At 35.5% G+C, this 15,560-nt stretch overlaps 1 protein-coding gene across 1 annotated transcript in view; it reads left to right on the plus strand.

Annotated features, from left to right (window-relative positions):
* The window catches only part of CUBN (cubilin), a 285,455-nt gene that overhangs the window by 17,665 nt on the left and 252,230 nt on the right, over positions 1–15,560 (plus strand). Inside the window, exons 9-16 of the mRNA XM_036346196.1 lie at positions 1,282–1,413; positions 2,282–2,377; positions 4,185–4,303; positions 4,697–4,883; positions 5,999–6,111; positions 9,191–9,425; positions 12,052–12,233; positions 14,354–14,516. Of these exons, the coding sequence (XP_036202089.1) occupies positions 1,282–1,413; positions 2,282–2,377; positions 4,185–4,303; positions 4,697–4,883; positions 5,999–6,111; positions 9,191–9,425; positions 12,052–12,233; positions 14,354–14,516 (1,227 nt within the window). The remainder of the gene's footprint in view (positions 1–1,281; positions 1,414–2,281; positions 2,378–4,184; positions 4,304–4,696; positions 4,884–5,998; positions 6,112–9,190; positions 9,426–12,051; positions 12,234–14,353; positions 14,517–15,560) is intronic.

Below are 15,560 nucleotides of genomic sequence, written 5' to 3' on the forward strand. Positions count from 1 at the left end.
CAACAGAATAATAGCAGCTATTCTTTTATGGAAATGTCATGGAGGCACTGTGCTAGGCAATTTTTAATTCTTGCAACTGCAACAAAAACAAGAAATGCCAGCAATGAGTATTATTCCCGTTTTAAAATAGAAGGTCTTGAGGCTTAGAGCAGGCAAGTAACATACCCAAGATCACACCGCTTATAAGCACCAGCTTCACACTGGGCCTGCCTGGCTCTGGATCTGAGCTGTGCGCTGAAGACTGTCCTTCTGAGTCACCAAAGACCCCACCCCCCATTGCCTTGTTTAGTGACTTTTGGCTTAGTGAATTCATTGCAAAAGGTTTGAGACATTCTTATAGTTTTGATCATTTGAATTCTGGGTAATAAAACTCACAACAATTGACTAAAACAGAAATGTTTAAAGTAAAACAACATTCCTTTTCTGTTGCCTCAGTCTCCTTCTAATGAGACCACTGTTACAATTTGTTCTTGCTCCTCTTCTACCTTTTCTTTTACTCTTACAAACACATAGATACATATGCAGGTTAAAAAAAAAATCCCCACATTGGGATCACATTCTACACATTATCCTAACATTTTGTATTTTCATTCATTCCTTTCTATATGTGTGTGCATGTTACTAAAAATAGTTTGTAGAGAGACCAACCAAAGGACTTGTATGCATGCATATAAGCATAACCAATGGTCACAGACACCAGGGGGGTGAGGGCATGAGCAGAGGAGGGGGACAATGGGGGGATAAGGACACATTTGTAATACCAGTACCTTAATCAATAAAGAAAAAAATTTAAAAAATAGTTTGTAGAATTCAATGGAACAGATGAGTCATAATGTAATCAGCTATGCCCCTATTGACCACAGAGAGTCTTTTCCCCATTTAGACATGTGCTTGCCTATTTCTTTCTTTATTTTATTCTTGCCTATTTCTCTATGTACTGCCAGTTTTATCACTGTAGAATACATTTTAAGAAGTGGAATTGGTAGTCAAAAGGTATGTATTTTAAGAAATGCAATGAATACTGCTAGATCTCTTTCCAAATAGGTTTTATTAATTTAACTTCTGATTAACAGCATATAAGTGTACTCCTATTGCCCACCTCTTTGCCGAATTTGATTCTAAAAATTTAAAACAATTTTTGCCAACCTGAGAGGTAGAGTATATCTCATTTAAATGTATAGTTCCTTATAGCTAAGCAAGTTTTTATATGTTTGTGACTATTTGTTTTTTTTCTTTGTTGACTCATCTGTAGAGCTAACTTTTCAAATCTTATTTTTCTAGGCTGGCAAGGAAATGGATATTATTGCCAAGATATCAATGAATGTGAGACACATAATGGCGGTTGTTCTGTGGCTCCACCTGTTGAGTGTGTGAATACACCTGGGTCTTTCCACTGTCAGGCCTGTCCACCAGGTACTACAGTAATTTTCTGATTCCATTACAGGCAAACCATACATTTAAAAACGGGATTTTTTCCCTCCATTTTAAATATGACTTCTGTCCAAGGAGATAAACTGAACAGTCTGGAAAGTTTTACTTAACTTATGGATTCAGGGCACATTAGTACTAGCTGTATTATAAGAAAGAAGGGAAAAAATTTTTTGAATATCAAAGGACAACAAGCCTTTATTAAAAACTGAAATAGCTTACTGAGGTAATGCAGAATTTGAAAAAATGTCTCCGTGAATCCCAGAGCTATAGCTCCATTGTTCCCACAAATAATTTATTTCTATAATGTACACATGAGGTGTTTTACATATAAAGTTTACTGAATAACAGGCCTGATGGTAGGCATGTAATACACGTTAGCTTTCTTTGTCTTTCAGAAAGGAGTCATTACTGCTCTTCTCTAATCTGAATTGAGTTACTATCCAGGAAGTTCAATGAGTTCTAAGGGATTAACTGCAACACTATGTTTCATTAACACAAAACAACAGTACTTTGGACTTCTATAATAATTTAGCTCTAAGATCATCAAATCATTGAAATGAAAAAGTGTCAACTTTTTTAGTGTCAGCACTAAGTGTATCAGTAGTTTCATATACCTTTTTAATTTTTTTATTTTGTAATTAGAAACAACTACAAACATTGTTTATGAAATCAGGTTCCTAATTCTCGTCCTTTTTCTTAATTATGAAATTTTGTTTATGAGACTTTACATTTTCTGTTTGATGATAGAGGATCTCTGGTTGGTTTGTTCATGATGTTTGATTCTCGGATTGGGGATCTTCTTGAATAGTCTTAACGTTGTTTGTCGTGCCCCTGCTCTTGCTGTGGTCAGGGTACCAGGGCGATGGAAGAGTGTGCACACTCATAGACGTCTGCTCGGTCAATAATGGAGGCTGCCACCCACAGGCAACATGCTCCCCAGGCCCAGGTAATGACTCACTCTCCCTCTGCTTTGGGGTATTTTAATATAATGTTATAAAACCAACTTTTTAAAATAAAATTTTTTTTGATCTTCAAACAAAAAAATTAATCCATGTCACAAAACTGTACATTGGGATTTTAAAAAATGCAATAGACTGTGTTCTTTTATGATCGGTTCTAATTTAGCAATTATTTTTCAAGATAATTAACTCAGCTACTTAACTCATAATTGCATTTCAGCAAGCAGGAAGGAGAAAAGGAGGAAGGAGGACAAGTCTACTTCTTTTAAGGATATTTTTATTTCTATGCTGTTGGCCAGGGCTGAGCCTGGTGGCTAACCCTGGCTGCAAGGGATGCTGAGATATGTAATTTTTATTTCAGGTGCCCATACCCTGAATTAAAATAAAAAGTAAGGAAGGGAAAAATGGAGCTAGGGAAAATACCAATAGCATCTGCAATGCTGTTTAAAAGAAACTTCAACTCCTATAATTTTTGAAATACATATTGCTAAACTTTCTCTCAGAAATGTTGAATCAATTTATATACTCACCAACAGTGTATGAAAACATACATTTACCCCACTCTTAGCAACAATGAATACTATTGTTATTTTTCATTTTAGTCAATTTTATAGCCAAATTTTGCCTTCCAGTTATTTCAATCTTGACTAAATAAAAATTAAGGTTTTAATTACTAATAATTAATAATTAATGCTTTTCACATAGTACTGGCCATTGTTTCTATTTGTCCATGTCCTTTGTTCATCACTTTCTTATTGATTTGTAAAATTTCATTGTGTATTAAGGATATTACCTTGTTATCTGTCTCATATTTTACATGTATTTTTCTTGGCATGTTGTTTTTATTTTTTCATTTTGTGATGGAATTTTCTATTTAGAAGTTTAAAAGTTTTATGTAGTCAAAATGGTAAAAATCTTTTCTCTTAAAATTCCCCCCCTTAGAATTTGTCCTTTCCTACCAAACAAACATTTTAAAAATATTCAAGTACATGTTCTTTTATATTTTTATTTATTTAAACATTAAGATCTTTGATCTTTTTAGGATTCATTCTTATCTATAGCATCAAATAGAGATCTACCTTGATATTTTCATTCAAATGGGTGGCTTGCCCCAACTCCATTTATTGAATAATTTTATCATATCTTTTGCTATTTCAAAATACCACTTTTATTTTTACTAACATGTCATATATATGCACATATATCAAAGAATATGTATGTGATATATATACTCGCTTATGATTATTAAAGTGTTAGTTGATTAACAGCATATTAAAGTGGTTAAGAGCATGAGTTCTAGAAAAAGACTACTGGGATTCTGATTTTCCCTTGACTCCACCATATTCTAGCTTTGTCTTCATCTATAAGTGGGATAATAATAATAATACCCACTTGAGAGGATTAAGTGAGTCAGTATCTGTACAATGCATGCAATAGATGCAATCATCATAAGATTACTCGTTAACTCAATTACTCGTTTCTGCTGTCAACCCCTCCATGATTAGAAATTCCCCTTTTCCTTAGCGTACCTCACCCTTGCACAAGACCATGACATATAGGTCAGTGTCATTGTATATAAAGTATTGAAGACATGTAATGCCTTCCTTATTTTTAAGGTAAAAATGGAAAAATAAAGATTCCAGTGTATTCCCCTTATACCTTGTCTTGCCTGCCCCTAGAGATCTGCACACTTGAGTTGGATGATTGCTTGTCTAGACAAGAGAGCCTGAGTTTTGTTACTGGGTCTGAGTTGAAAAGACCTGTATTTACACTTTCACTTTTATTTCTGAACAGGTTCCTTACCTTTCTGTAGTTGCCTCCCGGGATATACTGGAAATGGTTTTGGCCCAAATGGATGTGTGCAACTCAGTAATATGTGCCTGAGTCGCCCGTGTTTAAATGGACAATGCATCGTGAGTTCTTTATTCCTGAGGAGACTGTACTTGAGAATAATTTTAGTTTCATATCTATGCAATATGTTTTCTATGATTTATTACTTTTAAGGTAATGATAAAACTTAAGATAAGGAACTGTCAATAACTCTGAGATGAAAGGTAACTATTAATTTTAGTTCCCAGGAAAAACCAATGAGTTAATTAGTGATTTACAAAGAAGTAAAACAATGCCTACAGTTTGATCCCGGTAGATATAACTTATACTTAGCAATCACCATTTAAATGAATGAGTGCAAGTTAGACTCAACACCTGCTGCATACATCATGTTTCACTTTTCTTTATTGTTTGGGTTGATCTGAGTTTATTGTCTATCCATTTGTTCTATGGCATTATGTTGTTTCTTTCCTTAGGACACAGTGTCTGGTTATCTTTGTAAGTGTGAATCGGGTTGGGCTGGTATCAACTGCACAGAAAACATCAATGAGTGTCTGAGCAACCCCTGCTTGAATGGGGGAACCTGTGTTGATGGCATTAATGCCTTCAGTTGTGAATGCACACGTTTCTGGACTGGATTTCTCTGCCACATTCCCCAGCAAGGTATGCTCAGCATTTCTTAGACCACAGATGCTCACAGCTTAAATTTATCATCGTTTAATGAGTCCTACTGCAGGTTCTTGTCTAATTGCTCCAATGCTTAGAACTAAGTGGTTCCTTGCAGAAATTGTATAGAATCGACAAGGTGAATTTATATCTCAATTTAAGCCAGAAATGCCTTTTCCTCAAAGGAAAATTTTTCTCTTTGCATTATGTCCATTCTGAAAACAAAATATGTTCAGGTATTATAGTTTTCTAATAGTGGGTTTTCTCTAAAGCAGTCATTTAATTTCCCTAGAATATTCTATTTAATCATGTCATTCTTCTGCTCTAGAATACACTGGGTTCCCCATTGCCTGTTAAATAAATATTGGGACTGCTTTTCAATTCTCCTCTATAACCAGGCCTCTTCCTATACCTCTACTTTTCATTAGTTCTCTAAAAGGACTCCTTTCAAGACAGACATCTTTCCTTACCTGACCTCATGAGCTGCCATGAATATTTCGGCCTTGTTTCTTTATTCTAGATAGTTCTCCCTCAAATCTTTCCAAATTCTTTCTTTGCTTCCCATCAAAATGTATGTCATATTCAACCTCCACCAGAAAACCTCTTATAACGTCTCCACCCCTCCCTTATTACCCCTTATTCTGAATCAGCATGTCTACCAAGGCTTTTCTGTGTGTTCAGGATGGTGGTAGACCCCATGAAGAAATAAAAAAGCATAAAGTACTCTCTCCACATATAATCTGCTTATCTTCCAGTTGAGGAGACAAGACTAAGACAAAATTGGCAGAGAATAAACAAGAACTAAAGATAAGAACTAAATTGTGTGGGGTCAAGTCAAACGTTGCAAAGGTAGAATGGGAGGCAGTGAGCATACAAAGGTCAGGGAAATTCATGGTGGAGATGAGGAGACGTGAACTAGACTTTCAATAAGAAGTGAGATTTGGGTGGACTCCCAAGGCAAAGGGCACAGGGGAGAAGAATGGCAGGACTTTTGTCTCTAATGTTAATTATTCAGACTTTTCTAAATGTCTCATCAGCAGGTTAGATTTGCCCCTAGCCTCTTCCTCTGTGGAGTCTCTGAAAAGCACAGTTCACCTTCTTTTCCTTTGCAGTCTGTGGAGGGTCCCTCTCAGGGGTGAACGGGAGCTTCAGCTATAAGAGCCCTGATGTCGGCTATGTTCATGACGTTAACTGCTTCTGGATTGTCCGAACCGAAGAGAGAAAGGTAACTGTAGTGTCTCCTGTCTAATGTAGACTTCATTTATATATAGGCATATGTGTTACATAAAATACATATAGTGATAATTTACCAATCATATAGTGAGGATTTACTAAATGTCAGGCTTTGGGCTAGGCCAGTGGTCAGCAAACTGCGGCTTGCGAGCCACATACAGTTCTTTGGCCCTTGAGTGTGGCTCTTCCACAAAATACCGACTTCTGCGGATGGGCCACGAAGTTTCAATTGCACTGTACGTGCGCGCCCGCACACGGTATTTTGTGGATGATGCCCACATGGATGATGCTCTATGGATGATGCTCTACATGGGTTGGCTGACAGCAAGTCAGTGATGTTTTAAAGGCATGTCTTTACTGATACAGTCATGTTTGAAGGTCATCACTCGATAATGTTGATTATATACAAAAATGGGAACTTCTATTAAGATGATTTTCTTGCCTGACCAATATGGCCCAGTGGTTGAGCATTGACCTATGAACCAGGAGTCACAGTTCCATTCCTGCTCAGGGCACATGCCTGGGCTGCAGGCTTGATCCCCAGTGAGGGACATACATGAGGCAGCTGATTGATGATTCTCTCTCATCATGGATGTTTCTATCTCTCTCTTCCTCTCCCTTCCTCTCTGAAATAGATAAAAATACATATATTATTTAAAAAGATGATTTTCTTATTAGTGTCTTCTCTGGGCCACTGCATGTGCCAGTGTTCAATGCTAATTGTTCCACAGATTATATCATTAACTCTCATAACCCAAACGAATTACATATATATCCTCATTTTACATATAAGGAAATGGAGCCTAGAGCAGCTGAGAAGTTCGTCCGGGGCGTGTGGTTTTAAATGCCATGCAGTCACTTGAACCCAGGCCATTCAACATCAATAACTCTGAACCCGAACCGCTGCAAAAAAAATCTTCAAATTAAAATCTGAGCCGGAGGTTTTTAGTGCTTTTGTCTCCAGTATTTATTATTCAACTTTTCCAAATACTTATTTTCCAACCAGGTTGTAGGCTCACTGAAATAAAGTTATACTTCTGAATAGAGAAGGTTTCCCTTAAATCCCATTAACTTTTCAGCAATATTATAGAGGTCATTGTATAAGGTCAGAAAACATTTTTTACCCCCTCTAAAAGAGGATCTGTTAACCCATAATAGAATAAACTCCAAAATCAATTTTTCAGTGAATATTTGATATGAATTTCCTTCTTTTCATTTAGTTTTCATGAATTATACTTCGTGACATTGAAAAATTTTTTTTCAAAAAATTTATTTTGTGAAAAATTTTGACATTTTTATTTTCAATCTGTAAGAAAATTTATGCTGTTTTCTTGATGATTGTGATTCTATATCTTTTTATCCCCAACATAATTTACATAAAGGAGTAGAAAATTATGTACAAATCATGGACATTTATTTTATTTTTATTGAAATTGCTTCAAGGGAAAACATGATGTAATGTTAGGTAACAGATCTTAAAAATATCCTAGTATAGAATTTCAAAAATATCTTGACTTCCTTTTTCACTAGTTCAATACTGTTGTGGTTTTATATTATAAAAGAAATTAAATTCAACAGCCTTCTTTTGGTTGTTTGACTGTTTTAAGTGAGGTTGTCAATAAAAAATATTTTATATATAATAAAAGGCAAATATGCAAATCGACTGAATGGCAGAATGATTGGTCGCTGTGACACACACTGACCACCAGGGGAAGATGCTCAATGCAGGAGCTGCCCCCTGGTGGTCAGTGTTCTCCCACAGGGGGAGTGCCACTCAGGTAGAAGTGGGGCTCATGGCTGGCGAGCACAGTGGCAGTGGCAGGAACCTCTCCCGCCTCCATGGCAGTGCTAAGGATGTCTGGCTGATGGCTCAGAGCAGAATGGGCCTAAGCCATCAGTTGGACATCCCTCAAGGGCTCTCCCCCTCCCCGAGTGCATGAATTTTGTGCACCAGGCCTCCAGTTTTATATATAATTAACTATATTACTATGATTTTCTGTATATTCAAACATCTTAACTTGGAGACACACTTTGTGTTTATTCTCTCCTACTTGTATGTGCAGAACTCTTCATATTCCCTTTGCCCATTCTCTGCTCTTATTACTCATCTCTTATGATGTGCAACAATGAAGACTTGCAGACTTTATACTTGCTGATACCATACCTACTCAGTCTATACCTGAGGTTCTCAGTGTGGGTTGGGCATCAGTATCTGGTTGAAATTTTCACAGATTCCTAAGAACATCTGTGAGTGAGCTATAGGCTATTCAGGGGATCAAGATATAAATTCTTGTGAATGGTAATATTAATCAGTTAAATTTAATTTAAGGTAGATTTTTCAAATGTCTAATGTATTTTACTAATGTGGAAGCATTTGTTTAATTGACCTAACAGTTTAATGAAATCTAGGTAAATATATTTCATGAACCCATTGAATAACAACTCAAGGAATATAACGTTTTAGTTATGCTAGATAAATACGTTCTAGAGATATGCTGTACAGCATAGTGCCTATAGTTAACAATACAGTATTTTGCAGTTCAAAATTTTTTAAGAGAATAGATTATGTTTTTACCATAAAAATTTTTGAGAGAGAGAGAGAGAGAGAGAGAGAGAGAGGGAAAGAAAGCTTTGGGAGGTGTTGGATATGTCTATTGATTGTTGTGATGATATCACAGGTGTTTGTATATGTCCAAACTCATGAAATTTTACATTAAATATGTGTAGTTCTTTGTGTATCACTTATACCTCAATAAAGCTGTGAAATGTATGTAATTAACATTAAGATTTTGGCATAGTTGTTTATATATGTGAGGGGGAAAAGATGGAATTTTACCTCACACCAAAAAAAAAAGATTTTTGATATATGTTGATATTAGTTGAAGTGTAAGCAATTTTTAACACAAGTCATTTAACAAATAGATTTTTCATATGTATTTGTGGATAATTGGGACATTTTAGATATATCTCTTAAAAGTGACTCACTGTAAATGCTTCCTAATTAGTGGGAGACAGACTCTAGACTTAACATGAGTATGAAGAATAATATCTTGTGGCCTTTATATTTTTAGGTGCTGCATATCACTTTCACTTTTTTCCAATTAGAATCAGTGAGCAACTGTCCACATGAGTTTCTTCAGATTCACGATGGAGATTCCTCTGCAGCATTTCAGCTTGGAAGGTTCTGTGGCTCCAGCACTCCACATGAACTCCTCAGCAGTGACAATGCTCTCTACTTTCATTTCTATTCTGAACATTTAAGAAATGAGAGAGGCTTTACAATAAGATGGGAAACACAACAACCAGGTAAGTGTAAATATGGAGCACAATAAAGCCAAGTCTTGAGGTTATTAATTTTTTAATCAATATTAATCTTCTTTGATACATTGAATATTTGGAGACCCAGTATTATACAATACTAGAGGCATGGTGCATGAATGCACCCTCTGGCAACCTGAGGGGGATGTTGGAGTGCTGGTTTTGGCCTGATCTCCGCAGGCCAGGCCCTGGACCCCACCAGTGCACGAATCCATGCACTGGGCCTCTAGTATGCATATAAGATCTTTGATTAATCTCTTCTTGCTTTCCCCCTCCCCCTTTCCCTCTGAGATTCATCAGTCTGTTCCATGTTTCCATGCCTGTGCATTGAGCGTCTGTCCCCTGACTGTCAGTGTGTGTCATAGTTACCGGTTGAATAGTCACTTAGATATATATATATTTTATAATTATTTTTATATCAAATAAATCTACATTAATTTGTATTTGATTTTGTTTTAAGAAATAATAAAATGTGGATGAAATGGGAGAGTTTAAAAAACATTAGTCTTAATGAGTCCCTTCTGAAATTACTGAACAGAATTTTTATAAGCTCAACTAGTAAATTACTGCAGGGATGTTAGTGAGGACACTGACCTCTCCTTCACTGAGTATTCCTTGTCTTAATGACTATTTGATCATTTGTTTTTGTTGTATTTTTGTTTTGGTGGTTTATTTAAAAAATTTACTATGTGATTTTTTAAACATAAAAAAATAGAAAAAACATTATACCAAAACTCCAATTCATTTATCAATAAATCTGTGGAACTATTTCTGAAATTTCTCATTTTTTCTATTGTTCTATTAATCTATCCTTGTGCTGCATTGGCTGAGTTACTGAAGCTTGAAGTCCGGTTGTGTAAATCCTCTAAATTTGTTCTTTTAAAATATGCTAGGTTCTTTACATTTCCATATACATGTTAGCATCAATTTCCCACAACAGTCTGTTGGGATTTCGTTGGCATTGCATGGAATCTATAATCATTTGGGAAAGTAAAGACTTCTTAAAAATTCAGATCCTATCAATTCATGAATGTGGACTCTATATTTGTTTAGTTTTCTTTTAATTTATCTTCGTAGTGGTTTATGATTTCAGTGTTTACTTATTTCACATCTTTTCTTATTTCTTCCTAGATATTTGATATTTTATTATGTTAAATGACATTATTTTTCTAAGATTTCATTTTCCATTTGTTAGTATATTTGTATTTTCCTTATTATGAATGAGGTTGAATGTCTTTTCATATATATTTTTAAAGGGTATTTGAATTTTTTCAGTGAGCTCTGTTTATATGACAATTTTTAGAGCTCTTCAGATATTAGGAATATTAATTCTTTATATTACATATTGCATTTTCCTAGTTTGCCATTAACATTCCACTCTGCTTATGATGTTTTATTTTTTTTTACCCATATGATAATGTTTTAAGTACTAAGTTTTGAAAAAGTCTTTTCCTTTGAGCAACTGTGATGTTTTCTCATTAGAAACAATGAAAATCATGTAACTTATTTGTTTCTCTTTTTGCCTAGGAAGCAAATTTTTTGTTTGAATAACCTGCATAACTATGTAAATCTCATATCCTGCATATCTGAAATGTCATCTTCTTTTGTTTTTTTCCAATTTGTATTTATGGCAGTCGAGATTTTTATTTAGTGTTGTTATTTTTTTTTTCGCCGTAGCACATTTCATAAGCCACCATAGGTTTTCTGTTAAATAAATGTAGGTATTAGTAAAGAAAAGATTCTTCCCATCATTGATAAACAACTTTATAGGGCTGATGGGGTTTAGTGCAGATGGTGAAGTGGGTGTCAGAAAGCCTGGCCCAGTCTTTCATTCGCTCCATCACTGGGCAATTGGCTCAACCACTATAGATATTTGAACTTCTTTCTTTTTTTAAAATATATATTTTTATTGATTTCAGAGAGGAAGGGAGAGGGAGAGAGAGGTAGAAACATCCATGATGAGAGAGAATCAATTATTGGCTGTGTCCTGCATGCCCCCTACAGGGTCGAGTCACAATCCGAGGATGTGCCCTTGACCAGAATAGAACTCGGAACCCTTCAGTCCACAGGCTGACGCTCTATCTACTGAGCCAAACCAACTAGGGTGATATTTGATTTTCTTCACTTATAAAATGAATATTTAAATAAACTATATCATAATGCTAGGAAACCTCATATGAAAATTATGTAGTGCTTAACTATTCTAACGTATAAAATGACCTGGTTTGTAGAAAGACATAGGAACTGACAGAATTTCCAGAATTTGAAGAGTTAATGTGCAGAGTGAATCTCCTTCAAAGTGAAAAAAGTGAATCAGCCTATTATTTGTCCCTCAGACAGGTTAGCACTGTGTTTTAAACCATATAACACCATATGATGGTTGATAAGTGTAAAGCTCAATACATGGGTGATTCATTTATTTATAAATTGGTACTTCTAGGTTTATAACTTTGTCAAACTGGAAAACCAAAAGTCTTATTTAATTTAAGGGGCTGTCTGAAACTACACATAGTTATTTAAATGAAGCTTGGCTTCCCACAGCAAGGACTATGGTAAATCTACATGAATCATAACTTGTACACAAATGTAAAGTTATTTTTTCTCCTTATTTTAGAATGTGGAGGTATACTGACTGGTACTTACGGTTCTATTAAGTCTCCGGGATATCCTGGAAACTATCCCGCAGGAAGAGATTGTGTCTGGAGAGTTATAACCAGTCCTGGCCTTGTGATAACATTTGCTTTTGGGACCTTAAGTCTGGAGCACCATGATGATTGCAGCAAAGATTATCTTGAGGTAAACAATTGTATTTAGATAGAACTTACTATGATATAATTAGGACACAAGAAACTATAGTTTGGTGATGTGCGTGGATGGCCACAATTTATTAGCAGTAGTTGGCTGTGTTGTTCAATAGGCAGCCAATGTCGAAGTCTTGCTAAGTCCTTATTCTTAATTGAGCCAGATTCTTACTTTTGAGTCCCACTTGAATCTGGGAAAGAGACTGCCTTGCTTGCCCCTGTTATTTCCTAGAAGCCCAGTGCCCATGGAGATAGCAGAATTAATGAAATAATCACTAAGTAACGGGTTTCTTCTCCAATGCAGATTCCTATCTTGTGGTAAACTGTTAAGGTATTTCACAAATTGACCATAGTGTTCCATGAAGAAATTTAATAGCCATTGTGTTGAAATGCACTGATAGAGGATGAGCCTTGATGGGATATAATAATAGTCATTGGGAGGAATAGAGTCAGTCTGTGTGCCTCCTGTTTACCGTTAGTAAAAGTTTAATATATGGAAAAAGAAAAGGCTATTATAGTCCAATGCAACATGCATATAGGTACATAAAAATATGTGCTCTCCATCGTAGACTGAAATATCATCAAGAAGATTCTGTTCTTATGTTGTTCCTGTCTTATCACCATAAGTCTCAGTACCTCTTGCAGTAGTGATAAAAGATAATATGCTTTCCAAGTCCATTAGAGGAGAAGGTGACACTATGGAATTGTTCATAAAGGACAGAAGTGTGTGGATGTCAAACAGGGATCTCCACAAGTTAAAACCATTAGTAATTTAACTGTTGTAATGGCTTTGAAACCTTGGGAATGATTGGAAGATCTACCCACCTCTCCCTGGAAAATTTCATCAAGACAATCTTTTGAATATTGACATTAAAGCGAACTTTCTTGAAATTAGTTTTCAATAAATTCCATCAAATTAATATTAGAAGCATTTTCTCACTTCTACATGTTAATTTAGATATAAAGTTAATAGAAATTATCCATCACTGACAATATTTAAATGTCTCTCATTTCTCAACAAGCAATAATATTTAAGGAATGAATTAAATATAGGAATAAAGTCATGCTGCCCTATAACTTTGCTGACAATAGTAAAAGTAATTTGAAAGGACAAAATTACATTGTGCCTAGCTGAGATTCTCCTTTGCTACCTTGGTGTTCTATGTAGTATAGAATTTGCAATTGCAATACATGATATTTAATAGATTAAAAACCAACAATTAAAATGACTTAATTTCTAACCCTCATAGTCATTGTTATGCTATTTCATCACTATTAAAGTTGCACTTTTTAAATTTCATTAATCCATCTTTCTGTTGTGTCTAATCTGACTTTACTTCCTTTTCCCCTCTGATTCTCCCAGATACCTAGACAAAGCTGTAAGTTAACTAACACTGCTGGTATTCTTTCTCTTATTTTCTATGCGAATACTCATTTTCTTCTAGATTACTAGGGCCTCATAATTTCCAAACAAATAGCTAGGGAGAAAACCTAGGAAAGAAAATGTTGAGATTAGTAACATCATGAGAAAAATTCAAAGTAGAAGTCCAGCCTCTGAATTGAAATTGAGACAGAAGATAAGGCACCAGGGATTAATGGGAGAAGGAAACTCCCTTTTACTGATCCCCAAGCTTGTGTTAGCTATATATGTGAATGGAGAGTGTTATGCTAAATGAAATAAGCCAGTCAGAGAAAGACAAGTATCACGCAATCTCACTCATAATGTGGAATCTAATGAACAAAATAGATCCAGAGACATAGAAGCTTGGAACAGACTGACGAATCTCAGAGGGAAGGCAGGGGTATGGGGGAGAGATTAACCAAAGAATTTGTATGCATATATGCATAACCCATGGACACAGAAAATAATGTGGGGAAGGCCTGAGGGGAGGGCAGTGGTGGAGTCAATGGGGAAAGAAAGGGGAAATCTGTAATACTTTCAACAATAAATATAAATTAAAAATAAAATAAAATGCAAAAGATTAAAACAAACAAAAACACCTCCCAGAGCCATTACTTTTAACTGACAGATTTTCTGAAATTAATGTCCAACATGATCTGGTTTGTTAGAATCTGACCATTAGAGCTTAATGATTAGTTTTGTTGTTGATTTAGATCCGAGATGGCCCTTTGAGTCAGGATCCTGTTCTTGGGAAATTCTGCACCACCCTGTCTGTCCCTCCACTCCAGACGACAGGTCCCTTCGCCAGAGTTCACTTTCATTCGGACGACCAGATTAATGACCAAGGCTTCTACATCACCTACTTAACATCACCTTGTAAGTAACTGGATAATTGGGAGCTTAATATGAGTCTGAAGGACATGTTATGCTTATAGCTGTTTTTTTTAGTGTGAGACTGCAGATGACTTACTTTCTTAGACTAATAATATGTGTTTATAAACATTTCTGTCATAGTTCCAGATTTTTCTTTATCTTTCCAATGTTCTATTATTAGTGCTACAATACCCCTTTGTTCCTAAATTATGGGATCCATATCATGGTAACTATGTGCGAGGCACCTAAAATTAAATAATTTACACTTGAGTTCCCTGGCTATTACTCAGTTTTGTTGATAGATGTTGTTCATGAAGTTCAGTCTATCTTGAATTATGCCAGGTTTATAGCTAGTATGCCTTTAATTTGCATTGATACCTTATCACAAAGCAATAAGCCAACAACAACAACAAAAAAAACACAACGATTAAATGCTGTATGATTTTTATTTTAGGACTGTAGAGGATTTTTTTCTTTTTAAATTATTATTTATTTCAGAGAGAGGGAGGGAAAGGGACAGAGGGATAAAAACATCAATGATGAGCTCACAACCCGGGCATGTGCCCTGACCTAGAATCGAACCATGACCTCCTGGTTCATGGGTAGATTCTCAACCACTGAGCTACACTGGCTGAGCAAGAATTTTGTTCTTATCATACATCATTGTGCCTTGATGAGAATTCACATCAAAGCACAATGTTTAGGTCTCAATATCAGGAAACTAACAATGAACATCTTTTTACAGGTCCACTTTCTCCATTTACTTTGGCTTCAGGCAGGATGTGCAGCTGCCTTCTGTAATTTCTGTGGTCCATACCTGCTTTCTATGCCTATCAACCTGCCCCTGACCACATCTTGCTATTCTGTATTCATTATTCCTTTAATCTGATTCATTTTTCTAGTTACATATTTATGTTGTTACATGTATTTTATAAACTGCCTCAGATCTTTTTGGAATGGAGCAGATTATAAATGTATTTAAAAAGCAATTTGTAGAAGAGGATGGTAGATTGGAATTTAGATCACACATCTCTATTTCCTTAGGCA

The sequence above is a fragment of the Myotis myotis genome, unplaced genomic scaffold, assembly GCF_014108235.1.
Source record: "Myotis myotis isolate mMyoMyo1 unplaced genomic scaffold, mMyoMyo1.p scaffold_m19_p_1, whole genome shotgun sequence".
In the NCBI taxonomy this organism is placed as follows: Eukaryota; Metazoa; Chordata; class Mammalia; order Chiroptera; family Vespertilionidae; genus Myotis; species Myotis myotis.